Source organism: Oncorhynchus keta, chromosome 10, assembly GCF_023373465.1.
Source record: "Oncorhynchus keta strain PuntledgeMale-10-30-2019 chromosome 10, Oket_V2, whole genome shotgun sequence".
Classification (NCBI taxonomy): Eukaryota; Metazoa; Chordata; class Actinopteri; order Salmoniformes; family Salmonidae; genus Oncorhynchus; species Oncorhynchus keta.
Window position 1 is genome coordinate 66004732 of NC_068430.1, and position 15499 is coordinate 66020230.

The window sequence follows — 15499 nt, forward strand, 5'->3', positions numbered from 1 at the left end:
AGAGAAGGTCTAAGAGAGAGAGGGAAGAAGAGGGTGAGCTTGAGTCGGAGACTGGTGTAAAAAAAGGGAAATGGTTTGTTAAAGAAGGGAAACATGTGTAAGCAGAGGAATCTGAAGGACGAGAAATTGAAGTGAATGAGGGTGAATTATCGGAGGTGGTAGGTATCGGAGACCGAGGTGTGCACTTAGGATCAGGATAAAGATGAGTCTGTGACAGTAGGAGTGAAAAAAAAATGGACTCTTGCCTTATGGCTGATCCATTTGTGGTTTCACTGTGGGTGAAACAATGGTTGGGTAATGTGGAATCGGTGAAGGTAACCAGAAGTGGGCTAGTGATAATGGTTTGTGTTTCTGCTGGTCAGAGGGAGAAGGCGCTCAGAGTAAAACAAAAGGTGGCAAGAAAAGCTCATTGTTTCGCTCTCAAGAAAAGGGCGCTGATGAAAGGAGTGATAACTGGGGTAACGTAAACTCACCCCATTCCATACAAATGTGCGCACCTGCCACATTCAAACGAGGCGACAAAAAAACTAAATGGGACTGTAGCGACTGTGTTGACTTCAAAATCGGGGGTGTGAACTAGGTTTCTATTCAAGAGTTGATCGACATGGTAATGGCTCTATAGTATTGGGGAAAAGTTGAAAAAAACGGACCCTCCATTACATCGTGACGTGTTATGTCGTAATGTACAGCACACATAAAGCAACTATTTATGTCTCCACCAGGTGTAGCACTTCTCTCATCCTTTAAAAACAAGAAATGACAGTGACGCGGGTCATTTTTTGCGTCATCATTGCATGCAATCATTATTCTCAAAGCCGCTGTTTACTTCTAACAATTCCCAACAACTACCTAATACACACCCAACAACTACCTAATACACACAAATCTAACACGTTTTATCACTCCAGTGTCAATCTGAAAAATTGTAATTATTCGCCTACCTCCTCTTGCCTTTTGCACACAATGTATATAGACTCCCCTTTTTTTCCTACTGTGTTATTGACTTGTTAATTGTTTACTCCATGTGTAACTCTGTGTTGTCTGTTCACACTGCTATGCTTTATCTTGGCCAGGTCGCAGTTGCAAATGAGAACTTGTTCTCAACTAGCCTACCTGGTTAAATAAAGGTGAAAGATTTTTTTTTTTTTTAAGTAATCTAACAATTCCCCAACAACTACCTAATACACACTAATCTAAAGGGTGAATGAGAATATGTACATATAAATATATGGATGAGCGATGGCCGAGTGGCATAGGCAAGGTGCAGTAGATGGTATAAAATACATTATATATATATGTGATATGAGTAATGTAAGATATGTAAACATTATTAAAGTGCCATTATTTAAAGTGGCATTGTTTAAAATGAGTAGTGATCCATTTATTGAAGTGATCCACTTTTGACAATACATGCACTTAATTACAGTACTTATATTTAAAGTAAACCTCAAAAAGCCCCAGTCCCTTTTAATAGCCGGGCAACGGCACACATTTCAGCAAATAGACACCTGTTTTGGGTCTAAATTAATTGTTTATGTTGTTACCATGGACACAGCTCTGATTGTTCCATGGTCATGTGCATTAAAACATTTGTTTTTATTCTGTCATTGTAGCCCTGGCAACAACACCAAAAAGAAAACAACACATCAAGAAGTGCAAAATCGAGGATGTATGATCGGCAGCCTAGTCTGTGCAAGTCCCATCTGTGATGGATTTGTTATTATAAATGTACAATACCATTCAAAAGTTGGGGTCCCTTAGAAATGTCCTTGTCTTTGAAAGAAACACATTTGTATCCATTAAAATAACATAAAATTGATCAGAAATACAGTGTAGACATTGTTAATATTGTAAATGACTATTGTAGCTAGAAATGGCTGATTTCATGTTATATCTACATATATCTACATACCACTGAGGAAGTACAGTTCCCGCTCAGCCCAGTCAAAACTGTTCGCTGCTCTGGCCCCCCAATGGTGGAACAAACTCCCTCACGACGCCAGGACAGCGGAGTCAATCACCACCTTCCGGAGACACCTGAAACCCCACCTCTTTAAGGAATACCTAGGATAGGATAAAGTAATCCTTCTCACCCCCCTAAAAGATTTAGATGCACTATTGTAAAGTGGCTGTTCCACTGGATGTCATAAGGTGAATGCACCAATTTGTAAGTCGCTCTGGATAAGAGCATCTGCTAAATGACTTAAATGTAATGTAAATGTAGGCCCATTATCAGCAACCGTCACTCCTGTGTTCTAATGGCATGATGTGTTAGCTAATCCAAGTTTATTTTAAAAGGCTAATTGATCATTAGAAAACCCTTTTGCAATTATGTTAGCACAGCTGAAAACTGTTGTCCTGATTAAAGAAGCAATAAAACTGGCCTTCTTTAGAATAGTTGAGTATCTGGAGCATCAGCATTTGTGGGTTTGATTACAGGCTCAAAATGTCCAGAAACAATGAACTTCCTTCTGAAACTCGTCAGCCTATTCTTGTTCTGAGAATTGAAGTCTATTCCATGCGAGAAATGACCAAGAAACTGAAGATCTCATACAACACTGTGTACTACTCCCTTCATTGGATGTAAATCTCCTCAGATGGGTTGATATGCTGTTTATTTGTTTGTAAATATTTGTGTGTCCTCAGCATCTTGTCTCATTGTCAAACTAGTGTCTGTCAATGCAGTAGTATTTCTGTATCACATTAAGTTGGAGTGGATGTGGCGCAGCAAAAAAAGTTCTCCTTCAAAGAGTGGGGGGTGGAGGGGTGAAATAAATCAACACAAACAATGAAGTACTGATATTCATTGATTTGCACAAAAGGACGCTCATTGTAAATTCAATTGTTATTGGCATTGAATTTTTTTTCCTTTACGCTAATAAGCTAGCTTAAAGTTGCACAGATAATTAGCCCTTAACCCAACAGGCCACAGGAAAGACAGGATAAAAATCAACCAATCAAAACAATATTCCAAGCTGGTTCAGAGACTATAATGTTTTTTGTACTGTTATTATGATGAAACTTGCCACAAATAGCAACGGGTAAAGGGAAAGTTTTGAGTAAAGTTCAGTGATCAAATGTTGGGTAGAATGGTGGTTTCATTCGGTGGCCAGATCACCTTGATCAAATTCTATGGTCTACAGGCTGCTTGACCTATAAGAGAAACCCTGTTTTTGATATCAATTATGAAACCAAAAGACTATAAATGACAGGACTATACTTCAGTGTCTGGATCCCATAAAGAATACAGAAGTAACAGATACAGAGTGGCACTACTTAGTTCTGTTATTTATAACCATATCAGTAGAAATGTAGGGCGAAATGAAATGAAATGAAACTACAGTTCTGCAATTGCAGAAATTAGGCTTTTAGTATAATACATATGATTTTATAGCACTTTTCTAAAAACCCAAAGATGTTAAAATAAGCAACTATGAGGAAGACCAACACAAAAATGGCAACAAATTACCTGGGCTTGGGTCGAAGAGGAGGCAGGAAGAAAGAGACGACACAAACAAAACTTCTAGATGGTGTGTAGATTTACATTTACATTTAAGTCATTTAGCAGACGCTCTTATCCAGAGCGACTTACAAATTAGATGCAACCAGAAGGGGAATGTTGCAATCAACAGATGTCATCATCAATTTTTCACTATGCAACACACTGCAATAAGCTGTGCACTGACAGATCAAACACACAACGGGTTTATCAACACACTGCAATAAGCTGTGCACTGACAGATCAAACACACAACGGGTTTATCAACACACTGCAATAAGCTGTGCACTGACAGATCAAACACACAACGGGTTTATCAACACACTGCAATAAGCTGTGCACTGACAGATCAAACACACAACGGGTTTATCAACACACTGCAATAAGCTGTGCACTGACAGATCAAACACACAACGGGTTTATCAACACACTGCAATAAGCTGTGCACTGACAGATCAAACACACAACGGGTTTATCAACACACTGCAATAAGCTGTGCACTGACAGATCAAACACACAACGGGTTTATCAACACTTATGTAAGATTTCTTGTATTATTCCTTGTATTTTATATTTAACCTTAATGAGGCCTGTAATTACAAAGACAGACACATCAAATACAAATTACAAAATGCAAAACTGCACAAACAGCAAACATGAGGGTTGAAATGCAGCAACAGTTCACACAGTACAGTATCAAACGGATGTCACTACGTAGCCAAAGAGCATTGTGGTTAAAAAGGTACCTAAACTCATCTTCTCACAGGCTATTTGTGTGCTGAGCTATCATGCTCTACTTAACTGATTAGAGCAACATGAGGGTATAGAAATGCAGCAACAGTTCACACTGTACGTGTCAGTGTCAAACGAATGTCACTACGTAGCCAAAGAGCGTTGTGGTTAAAAAGGTACCTAAACCCATCTTCTCACAGGCTTTTTGTGTGCTGAGCTATCGTGCTCTACTTAATTTATTAGAGCAAATATCAATGTGGCAATTAGGACAAAATGTGATATATTTATATGTGAAATAAAATTAAACTCAACTGAATAGCCAAATAAACTCAGGGTCACCCTGACGAAGGCTGCTGTAGCCGCAATGCGTCAATGTTTTTTTTAAATTCTTGCCATGCATAAGCCACAAGGCTTTAAACATTTTCCACGACATAAGTGCCTTTTGGAAGTTTGTTTGGACAAATGCTTCTCCGGTATTGTTTACTATCTAGCGTCAACTTATTTTTGTTCTATAGTATTTTATCCCATGATCAAAGAGCACCTTGTGGATGAATTATAAACCACAGAAGCACTCCTGTCCTGTGTCTCTAATCTTTCTCATATGTTTGTTGTTGCCTCATTCAAAACATCCCTTCCAGCCACCTGTTCTGACTCAAATAAGACATTGTTATAGATTGGGTGTAGTATGTAGTCGGTGCTGCTTTTCTTCTCAGTTTTCTCACATTTGATACTTAGGTATTCTCACTGGGGAAGTGTAAAAGAAGGAGCTGGGGGAATGTACCAATACCAATCATGCAAAAGAGGAATGAGCAAAAAACATGTACAGTGCCTTCAGAAAGTGTTAACACCCCTCGACTTTTTCCACATTTCATTGTTACAAAGTGGGATTCAAATGGATTTAACTGTCATTTGTTGTCAACGATCTACAACAACATACATTGTAATGTCAAAGTGGAAGGGAAATTTGAACATTTGTAAAACATGAATGGAAAATGGAAACACTAATATATCTTGATTAGAAAAGTATTCAATTCTGAGTCAATACATGTTAGAATCACCTTTGGTAGTGATTACAACTGTGAGTCTTTCTGGGTATGTTTCTAAAGAGCTTTCCACACCTGGATTGTGCAACATTTTCCCATTATTCTTTTGAAAATTCTTCAAGCTCTGTCAAATTGGTTGTCTACCAATGACCAACAAGCATTTTCAGATCTTTTAAGTCAAAACAGTAACCCAGCCACTCAGGAACATTCACTGTCTTCTTGGTAAGCAACTCCAGTGTATATGTGGCCTTGTGTTTTAGGTTATTGTCCTGCTGAAAGGTGAATCCATCTCCCAGTGTCTGATGGAAAGCAGACTGAACCAGGTTTTCATCTAGGATTTTGCCCGTACTTGCTCCAATTTGTACATTTCTTTTATACTGAAAAATTCCCCAGACCTTAATGATTACAAACATACCTATAACATGATGCAGCCACCACTATGCTTGAAAATATGGAGAGTGGTACTCAGTAATGTGTTGTATTAGATTTGCCCCAAATATAGCACTTTGTATTCAGGACAAAAAGTTAATTGATTTACCACATCTTTTGAGGTATTACTTTAGTGCCGTGTTGCAAACAGGATGCATGTTTTGGAATCACAGCCATTAAACTCTGTAACTGTTTTAAAGTTGTGCTGAAATCCCTGAGCAGTTTCTTTCTTTTCCGGCAACTGAGTTAGGAATGACGCTTGTATCGTTGTCGTGACTGGGTGTAGGCTTGCCATAACAAAGGGGTTGAATACTTATTGACTCAAGACATTTCATCTTTTCCTTTTTAATACATTTTCTCATTAACTTTATATGTTCGAATTCATAATCAAATATGCTTCCCAAAAATAACATGGTCGCTGTGGAAGAACATTTATTTGGATTGGCAATATTCTGCATTTATCAGAGTGCCATCAGGAAGCCTGATTTCAGATGCGTCCATTTTGACATGATTATTAGGAAATTCTTATTCTTGCAAAGCATGTAAATGTTTTTATCAAACTATTATTTTAATCTGAATATCCACAGTAATCAGATTATTGTGTACATGTAACCATACTCATTATGGAGTATTGTGTGTAGGCCAGTGAAAAAAACACTCTATTTAATACATTTTAAATACAGGCTGTTCAATAAAATGTGAAAAAAGTCCAGGGGGGTTAATAATTTCTGAAGGCAATGTACATCCACCATCATCATCTGCTCATTTATCACTCCAGTGTTAATCTGCTAAATTGTAATTATTCGTTCCTATGGCCTATTTACTGCCTACCTCCTCCTGCATATAGAATTTATTTTTTTCTACTGTGTCATTGCCTTGTTTATTGTGTTATTGGCTTGTTTATTGTTTACTCCATGTGTAGCTCTGTGTTGTTGTCTGTGCCACACTGCTTTGCTTTATCTTGGCCAGGTCGCAGTTGCACATGAGAACTTGTTCTCAACTAGTCTACCTGGTTAAATAAAGGTGAAAGAAAAACATCCCCATTCTCACCCAAATGATAATGAACTACCGCAGATACTTTTGGGGGTGGAGACGCCTCTTATAAGAAGAGGCACACAGGAAACAAAGTACAGGAAGACAAGTAAGTTTCATTTGCAAAGGTTGAGTGTTGCAATATTTTCCTTACTGCATGCTAGTGAACAAAGTGAAGGAGAAGATGTCCAGGCAGGGACCCCTCTCCCTGCTCACCTGGATGGGAGCCATGGGTAAGCACTGACTAACAGGATTTCACTCAGCTTAATATTATCATCAGCTCAACTAGTAAAAACAAGTCAATTACTTTCATTACTATATATTTTTTATTACAGTAAAAAAAACGTGAGCTTTTCCTCAGTGTGAAATATGTTGAACCTTTCACACCATTGTAATCAATAAGTATAGTTGAAGTAGTGGAGGATATGTTTTCAAGATGGATACTTAACTTGCACAGGGATTATTTATGTGAAAGGAAGGTGCCTAATGTAGTCATTTGCATGGGCTAATGGGGCTCCCAATAAAATATAACGCTCTAAATTTAATTCACAGAACTTGTCATATCTTTATTTGTGCTTTTACGTCAATAACGGTAACCCACTTCCACCAAAAAGCTTTTTTGGTTTTGAGGCAATAGTTGGTTGGAACAATAGTTGGTTGGAACAATAGTTGGTTGGAACCATAGGTCACTTCATTTTTTAAACCGAGATAACACTTTATAATGCATTCATGTTTTTGAGACAGTCAATGATAAGCATTTACTATTGGCCATTTATCACACATTTTTCATGGTGAAAAAGTCATAAAGAAGTTACTTACAATGTTACAGCTACATTCACGTTTGATGGCAGTTCTGGCTGAACAACAGTAGCCTATAACCTATGTTCAGTCAAGAATGTTGAAATTAGGATTCCTCAAAATACGTTTGTGCACCTTCTCAGCCATGTGCACATATTACAGACTGAACCTTGTTTACACCAACGCCTGCGCCAGACTATGATCAGCTGCGGGTCATTTTTTTCTTCAAAGGAGGGCACTCTTCGATGCTATATTTCTAGTTAGGATATATATAATATATGCAACAAATCATCCACCAACATGGTTCTGTGGCAATGTACCACATAAGCAAAGAATTAACAATGAAGGTTCCAACACACACTGGACCAGCGCCATTTATTTGGGCTGGATTACACAATGATCTTGCCCAGGGCAAGAACGTCTTTAACCAACTGTTAGCCTAAATGTAATTCAGAACACATCGGCTCCACCGATATTTTATATTGTAACGATTTCGGAGAACCCCGGGTAAAATGGAGACACGTTAATGCTCACCTGTGTCATCCAGATGTGCCAGCCCAGCGATTAGCTGTTTTGTGCGTCTCCGCGGTGGGAGTGACAATATCAGTCCCATGGGCAGAGGCCAAGCGCTCAGCCAAGTTGATAACACGGACAGTCTTATCATAATGCACAACAACAGAAATGCATGCATTTACTTTAGGAAACGTTCTGAATGAACATAGAGAGAATAAGCAAACTCACAAACATACCCGTCAAAAGGACCCAGCATTTAATGCCACCAGTGCATTTAAAACACACGAGCAAATCACACTTCTCCTTTCCTAAACATGTTGGCCAATAAAAACCTAGGCATTGTTGAAAACCATAACCGCTGTCAACACCAACAAGCTGCTTTTTACTTTCAGTCTGTTACTCTGTGGCGAAGTACACACATCGCGTGGCCTAAACACCACAAAGCAAGCTAAACAAAACTATGGCCAAACTGAGGTAAGGAAGAATTCAAAAGCGGTGGCTTGCGACATTTGTGATTTGCTTTGTTCACATAAAGTGTGGAGATATCCAACCCTTGTCACATGATTAAGCTGTAAACTCTCAAAGTAACACTTGGCTTGTTTCCAATCTACTATGCTTAATGAGCACAGACAAAGCAACTGAGCTGGGCAACCTTCCTGCAAGATTCATAAAGCATAGTGCTTGTGTCACTGCTAAAATGATAACGCATATTGTAAACCATTCTATTAAGTAGTGGTACATTTTCCAATGATCTCGAAACAGCCCGGGTGGTTCCGCTCCACAAGAAGAGCAGTAAAACAAATGTAGGAAACTACAGGCCTGTGTCGATTCGTTATCCAAAGTTGTTGAGATATTAGTTTTTAATCAACTTTAGGAATACTGTTATGGGTGTAAGATGGCACAGTGATGCCATCTGTTGGTAAATGTTCATTACTGCAACTCTTGTGTTTTACCCGGGTGCTTGAGATACCCGGATGTGTTGTGATGTACTGAACAAGACTGGTTTCTCGCATCAATGCCTCTGTCTCGTCATTTAACATTCAAACATGGTGTCAGAAGTAGGATAACTAACCATGCTTTCCGCAAATTAGAGTCACCTACTCTGGTTTACAAACAAATGCTTATTTGTGTAAAATTTCGCCCGGAATAGAGTGAGTTTGGTAGTTAGCTTCAGTGTTGTTAGCATCGGTTAGACATGGCAGCGAACATTCCCCCTCCCGCCGTTATGAAGCTCAGCGGGGATTGGAGCACGAACTGGGATACGTTTAGAAGTGAATGGGAGGACTATGCGCTAGCAACGGGACTTCTGGAAAAGGAAGATGATGTAGTGGCTGCCACTTTGAGGACTATAATGGGAACTGAATGCCGACACGTATACAAACACAACCTGAACCTAACAGCAGCTCAGCAAGGTAACGCTAGAGCTATTCTTGATGCTCTTGAACATTACTTTACGCCAGCAAAGAGCGTTATGTTTTCGGTCGTTGCAAACAGGAGGACGGGGAGTCCATTGACAGCTTTGTCACTAGGTTAAGGGAAAAGGCAGCTACATGTGACTATGGTGCTTTAAGAGATGAACTGATCAGAGATACGATTGTGCTTGGCATAACTGATGAGGGCACCCGCAGACGTTTGCTGAGAGAACGTGACCTGACGCTGGCCTTGGCAGTGGAGACATGCCGTGCAGCAGAGCTTACTGATAGATGACAAGGTCCATGGAGCTAGAAAGGCAACATATGGACAATGTCAATGCTACAGTCAGGCAGCCAGTAAAGAAATTCCCCTTTGCCACAGCTAATGCTAATACTACAGCCAACTCTGCAGTAGACAATCCCAATACATGCCGATATTGTGGCATTTCTCATGGACTAGGAAAAGAACACTGCCCAGCCTATGGAAAAATATGCAAATCCTGTGGTACAGCTAATCACTTCGCAAGGGTCTGCATGAAAAGCAAGAGAAAGGAGGGTAAAGTGCACTCCATGGAAACAAACACAGATGGAGGGAACGACAGCACAGGATGTATATGCTAGCGAGTGCATAGGGGCAGTGAGGGCAAAAGGACAAAAGTGGTTTGTCACTCTGCTACATAATAATAAACCACAGCAATGCCAGCTAGATTCAGGGGCCACATGTAACGTTATGAGCCTTAAAGACAAAAGGAGGCTCGCGCCCAGAGACAAACTCACAGAGTAGCACCAAGCTGAAACTGTATTCAGGCCAGTTCATGACCTCTTTAGGCCTGTTTGTGACAGAGTGTGTTTTACGTGGCCAGAAATACACCCTTGGGTTTGAAATAGTTGAGGCTAGTCAACAGCCATTACTGTCAGGTTCTACATGCGAGCACCTTGGACTTATTAACTTCACCATCCCAGCTGATCTTAACATTATAGACAAAGTCCAGGCTGGGCCCCTGAGCAAGGAGACACTCCTAAGCAAGTACCATGATGTCTTCAACGCACCGGTTGAGTCAGTTCCCGGGGAAGTCCACTTTGAGTTGGACGCAGCAATCCAGCCTGTCCAGTGTGCACCCGGCAATGTACCAGTGGCCATGAAAGCAGCTACGAAGGCTCAGCTTGACAAATATGAAGCAGATGGCCACCTCATATCCGTCACCGAGCCTACAGACTGGATATGGTTATCGTCAAGAAACCAGACAAGCTACGGATATGCATTGATCCTAAATACCTCAACCGGGCTCTGTGACGTTCACATTACATTATGCTCACGTTGGAGGATGTTCTTTACAAGCTCCCAAAGGCCAGAGTCTTCACACTTGTGGATGCCAGAGATGCCTTCCTGCAGTGCAAGCTCGACGAGCCCAGCAGCTACATGACCACCTTTTGGACACCCTGGGGCTGGAAGAGGTGGTTGAAGCTTCCGTTTGGTGTCTCCGTGGCTCCAGAGGTGTATCAGCGGAAACAGCATGAGCTGTTGATGGGACTCAGTGGCGTGGAACCCATAGCAGATGACATCCTCGTAGTGGGCTGTGGGGACAGTGATGAGGAGGCAGAATGTGACCATGACGCCAAGCTGCTGGCCCTGATTGTCAGATGCAGACAGGTCAAGCTAAGGCTAAGCATAAAAAAGCTTCAGTTTAAAGAGCCAGAGGTCCGCTTTCATGGCCACATCTTGTCCTCCACCGGATTGAAGGCGGATCCTGAAAAAGTGAAGGCTGTCTTGGAAATGCCCCACTCATCTGACGTGAAGGGAGTGCAGCGCTCTGAGATGTTGGCATGTATGCACTCAAGTCACATAGGAGGTGAGGCCTGTTACAGACAAGCACGTGACACACTGTATTGGCCAGGAATGCAGAGTGAAATCAAAGACTATGTCAGTAAATGCACAATCTGCAATGAATATGCCGTTGAGCAACAGAGAGAGACAATGATGTCCCACGAGCTACCGATGTGCCCCTGGCAGATGGTAAGTCTAGATCTCTTCCAGCACAGTGGCAGACTTTCTGCTGGTAGTCGATCATTACTCAGACTTTTGGGAGATCGACCTCCTCCCCGACCTCTCAGCAGAGACAACGATCAAACGCTGCAAGGCTCAGTTTGCCCGCTATGGCCAGCCAGATAGGGTAATTTCAGACAATGGACCCAACTCTCTGGAGTTGAGCCATGTGTGGTGACAGACGTGCTGGTGAAGCTACGTCACAGAAGACAGGTCTCCAAGTTCATCTACGACAAATCAGCAAAAGACTTACCTGTGCTCAGGGTGGGTGAAACGGTGCGAATGAAGCCACTAACAGGGGACCGGACAGGCCTCTGGAGACTCGGATCCTGTGTACAGAAAGTGGCACCAAGCTCCTACTTGGTCGAAGTGAATGGATCACTGTACCGTCGTAACAGGGTTGACCCTCGGATTGCTGAGCCAGCACCTACTCAGAACCCTGATGGCCAAAGGGGTCGCATGACAAAAGACAGAACCCCAGCAAGTCACATGGGGCCTGAGGCACTGGGCGAAGAGCCAGATCACAGGTCGGCCGCTCCCTCGCCCATCAATTCTCCCCTTAGACATTAAGGTGACACTGTGGACTATGATATTCTGATGAAACTGAAATTCATGGGTCTAAATGATGAAGCAGTGAATTAATTTAGGTCTTATCTGACCAACAGAACACAAGTATGTAATGTTGGTGATGTTCTGTCAGAGGCCAAAGAAATATCCTGTACTGCAGAGATCAATTTTAGGGCCTCTTATTTCTTACATACGCTAATGATATGCCAGATACTGTAAAGTGGAAACTCATGCTTTTATGCTGATTGATGACAGCAATAGGTGTATCAGGGAAGGATACAGTTTACATAGAGGAGACCCTGAGTAAGGAATTGCAATTCGTTAGAGATTGGTTGGTTGACTGACAAATTGTCGCTTCATTTGGGAAAAACTTTATCGATTCTGTTTGGAACAAAACGTAGACAGCTTAGGCCTGACGAGATAAAGGTCAAGAAGATTGAATCTAAAACTAGATCAATCCTTTTCCGGAGACCTGATTTCTGCAAAAATATTTCTAAAATGGTGAACAAATTGAAATTTTTATATCATAACACCAGATATTTTAGGATCAAAGTTAAGAAGCTGCTTGTCCCAACCTTGATTCAGTGTCATTTTAATTTTGCCTGCTCTGCTTGGTATAGTGGGCTATCAATAAAAACAAAAAAGAGAATGCAGGTCATGCAAAATAATGTTATCAGGTATATGCTGAATGTCCACCCTAGGACCCACATAGGGGTACAGGAGTTCCGGGAGGTGGGCTTGTTGCCTTTGGAGTCCAGAGTGGACCAATTTTAAACTTAATCATATGTTTGACATCTTAAATGATTGCACCAGGTTATATGAACAAAAAACACATTGATATGGTCTTTAACAGCACAGTTACAATAACAGAGCTGGTGTTATGTCTTGTAAAATCCCAAGAGTAAACAGTACTGCGAGGAACACATTTTTTTTTATACAGGCATTTGTCTATGGAATAGCCTCCCCTTGGAGATAAAGTAGAAATAGCTTTAAAAAGCAGGAAAAGGTTTTAATTTGGACGAGGTTGTCTCAGTAAGAGAAACCCCTCCACTGCCCCTTGTGCCCCCTACTGCTGGTCAGGTGTATTTATGTCAATGATAGTTATGATGTGCAATGCAATGTTTTAATGTAGAAATGAATATGGTATGATTCTTAAGGCTAAGGAAAACTGCTGTGAATAGTGACAGTTTTTAGGATGTCAATATAAATGAATGTATATATTGTTGTTTGTAATTTTATCTGGCCTTTTATTCATTATATGTGTTATTGTTTTTACCATTGAGGATCACTCTGGAAACAAGCGTTTTAATACTTTCAAGGTATATCCTCTGGGTTCACGTTGTACATTTTGTTGTATATGTCTGTTACTCAAAATAAATGCAATATGTGATAGTAGGCCTAAATTATGAAGGCCTATATGATGTTAAAATCTGTCTCTAATGGATATTATTTGCCTCTGTCTTGCACAGGTCAGGTCAGGTGGTATGGCAGCATAGGCCTACGAATTATAGATTTGTATATTAATTACCCTAATTTCTCATTTATACATCTCTCGATCTTCACTGTTCCTGTCCTGCAGAATTCACGCATCTCCACTGGCATCAGCTCCACTGGGCTCTCTCTATTCCTAATAGCTCTTAGATGAGTTGCCTAGCTCAATGCGAGTCCCAGTAATAGCATTAATGTTTGGTCACTTATTTTGAGCTCTTTTAAAAAAAAAATTATGATAAATTGATAGTCTATATTTCTGCACTGATACGCTGCAAACTTTGGTTACAGGACAGACAGTGATAATTAATTAGTTCACGCAACTCCTGCTGTAGATACTGGTGTGGATTATGTATAAATATATATTAAATTGTTGATAGACTTATTTTCACTGAGCATTATCTAACATTACATGGGAAATTATGCCAATTTCCCATGTTGTATGGAAGATCTGATATCTAAGATGACAGGCCTGATGGAAACTCGATAAAGTGGGATCTTCGACTCAGTAAAATTAATCATGAGAGAAATATTGACATAATAATCATATCGAGTCATGCAATAACATGCTGTGTTGTCCTCCCACTAGGACCGGGAAAGCATGCATTTTATTAGTCTACTGAATAAATAAATTACGATGAACTTCACAGGGTGGTGAAAGTGCAAGATGATGAGCTTGGTGATCATTTCCAATAAATATCGAGGGTTTTATTCTGGTGACATGCTCATAAAAATAAAAATAAATTGCGCATATACTTGTATCCTCAACAAGTCAATTTGATCTCTGGTGTGAAAGAGTGCATATTGTTTTTATGGAGGTTTTAGAATATTTGCATGAAAATCTGTCACCAATTGGATGGACACCTAGCTAATCATCTGATTGTGCTTCTCTACCCTTCTTCGCCAGCTGTCTCTTCAATGGCTTTCAACATTGATGAAACAAACCCAAAAATCTTCAAGGGGGAGGAAAAGGATTTCTTTGGATACAAAGTCCTGCAATTCATATCTGACAAGGAGAAAGGGCAAGTGTTACTGTTATCATAGTAGTGAGAAATGCAATGCATTATGTTACAAACTTAATCTGCAAAACAGTATTACACACCTGAGGAAACAAAAATAACCAGAAAAATGCACCTATGTCTGCAAACATGCACTATATACAGTACCAATCACACATTTGGACACATCTACTCATTCAAGGGGTGTTCTTTATTTGTTCAACTATTTTCTACATTGTAGAATAATAGTGATGACATTAAAACTATGAAATAACACATAAATCATGTAGTAACCAAAAAAGTATTAAACAAATCAAAGATTTTAGATTCTTCAAAGTAGCCACCCTTTGCCTTGATGACAGCTCTGCACACTCTTGGCATTCTCAACCAGCTTCAAGGGGAATGCTTTTCCATCAGTCTTAAAGGAGTTCCCACACATGCTGAGCACTTGTTGGCTGCTTTTCCTTCACTCTGCTGTCCAACTCATCCCAAGCCTTCTCAATTGGGTTGAGATTGGGTGATTGTGGAGGCCAGGTCATCTGATGCAGCACTCCATCACTCTCCTTCTTGGTCAAATAGCCCTTACACAGCCTGGAGGTGTGTTTTGGGTCATTATCCTGTTGGAAAACAAATGATAGTCCCACTAAGCCCAAATCAGATGGAATGGCGTATCACTGCAGAATGCTGTGGTAGCCATGCTGGTTAAGTGTGCCTTGAATTCTAAATACATCACAAACGGTGTCACCAGCAAAGCACCCCCACACCATCACACCTCCTCCTCCATGCTTCCAGTGGGAACCACAAATGCAGAGATCATCCCTTCACCCACTCATCCCTTCACAAAGACACGGTGGTTGGAACTAAACATCTCAAATTTGGACTAATCAGACCAAAGGACAGATTTCCACCTTGAACTCAGTGAAACATTTATTTGGTCTGCAATC

The 15499-nt window shown here is 40.6% G+C and overlaps 1 protein-coding gene across 1 annotated transcript in view; it reads left to right on the plus strand.

The window, feature by feature from the left end:
• Window positions 1-6841: 6841 nt before the first annotated feature.
• LOC118389238 (integrin alpha-L-like) overlaps window positions 6842-15499 on the plus strand; it is a 31946-nt gene continuing 23288 nt past the window's right edge. Inside the window, 2 exon segments of the mRNA XM_035779098.2 lie at window positions 6842-6968; window positions 14465-14579. Coding sequence (XP_035634991.2) covers window positions 6893-6968; window positions 14465-14579 — 191 coding nt within the window. The 5' untranslated portion in view covers window positions 6842-6892.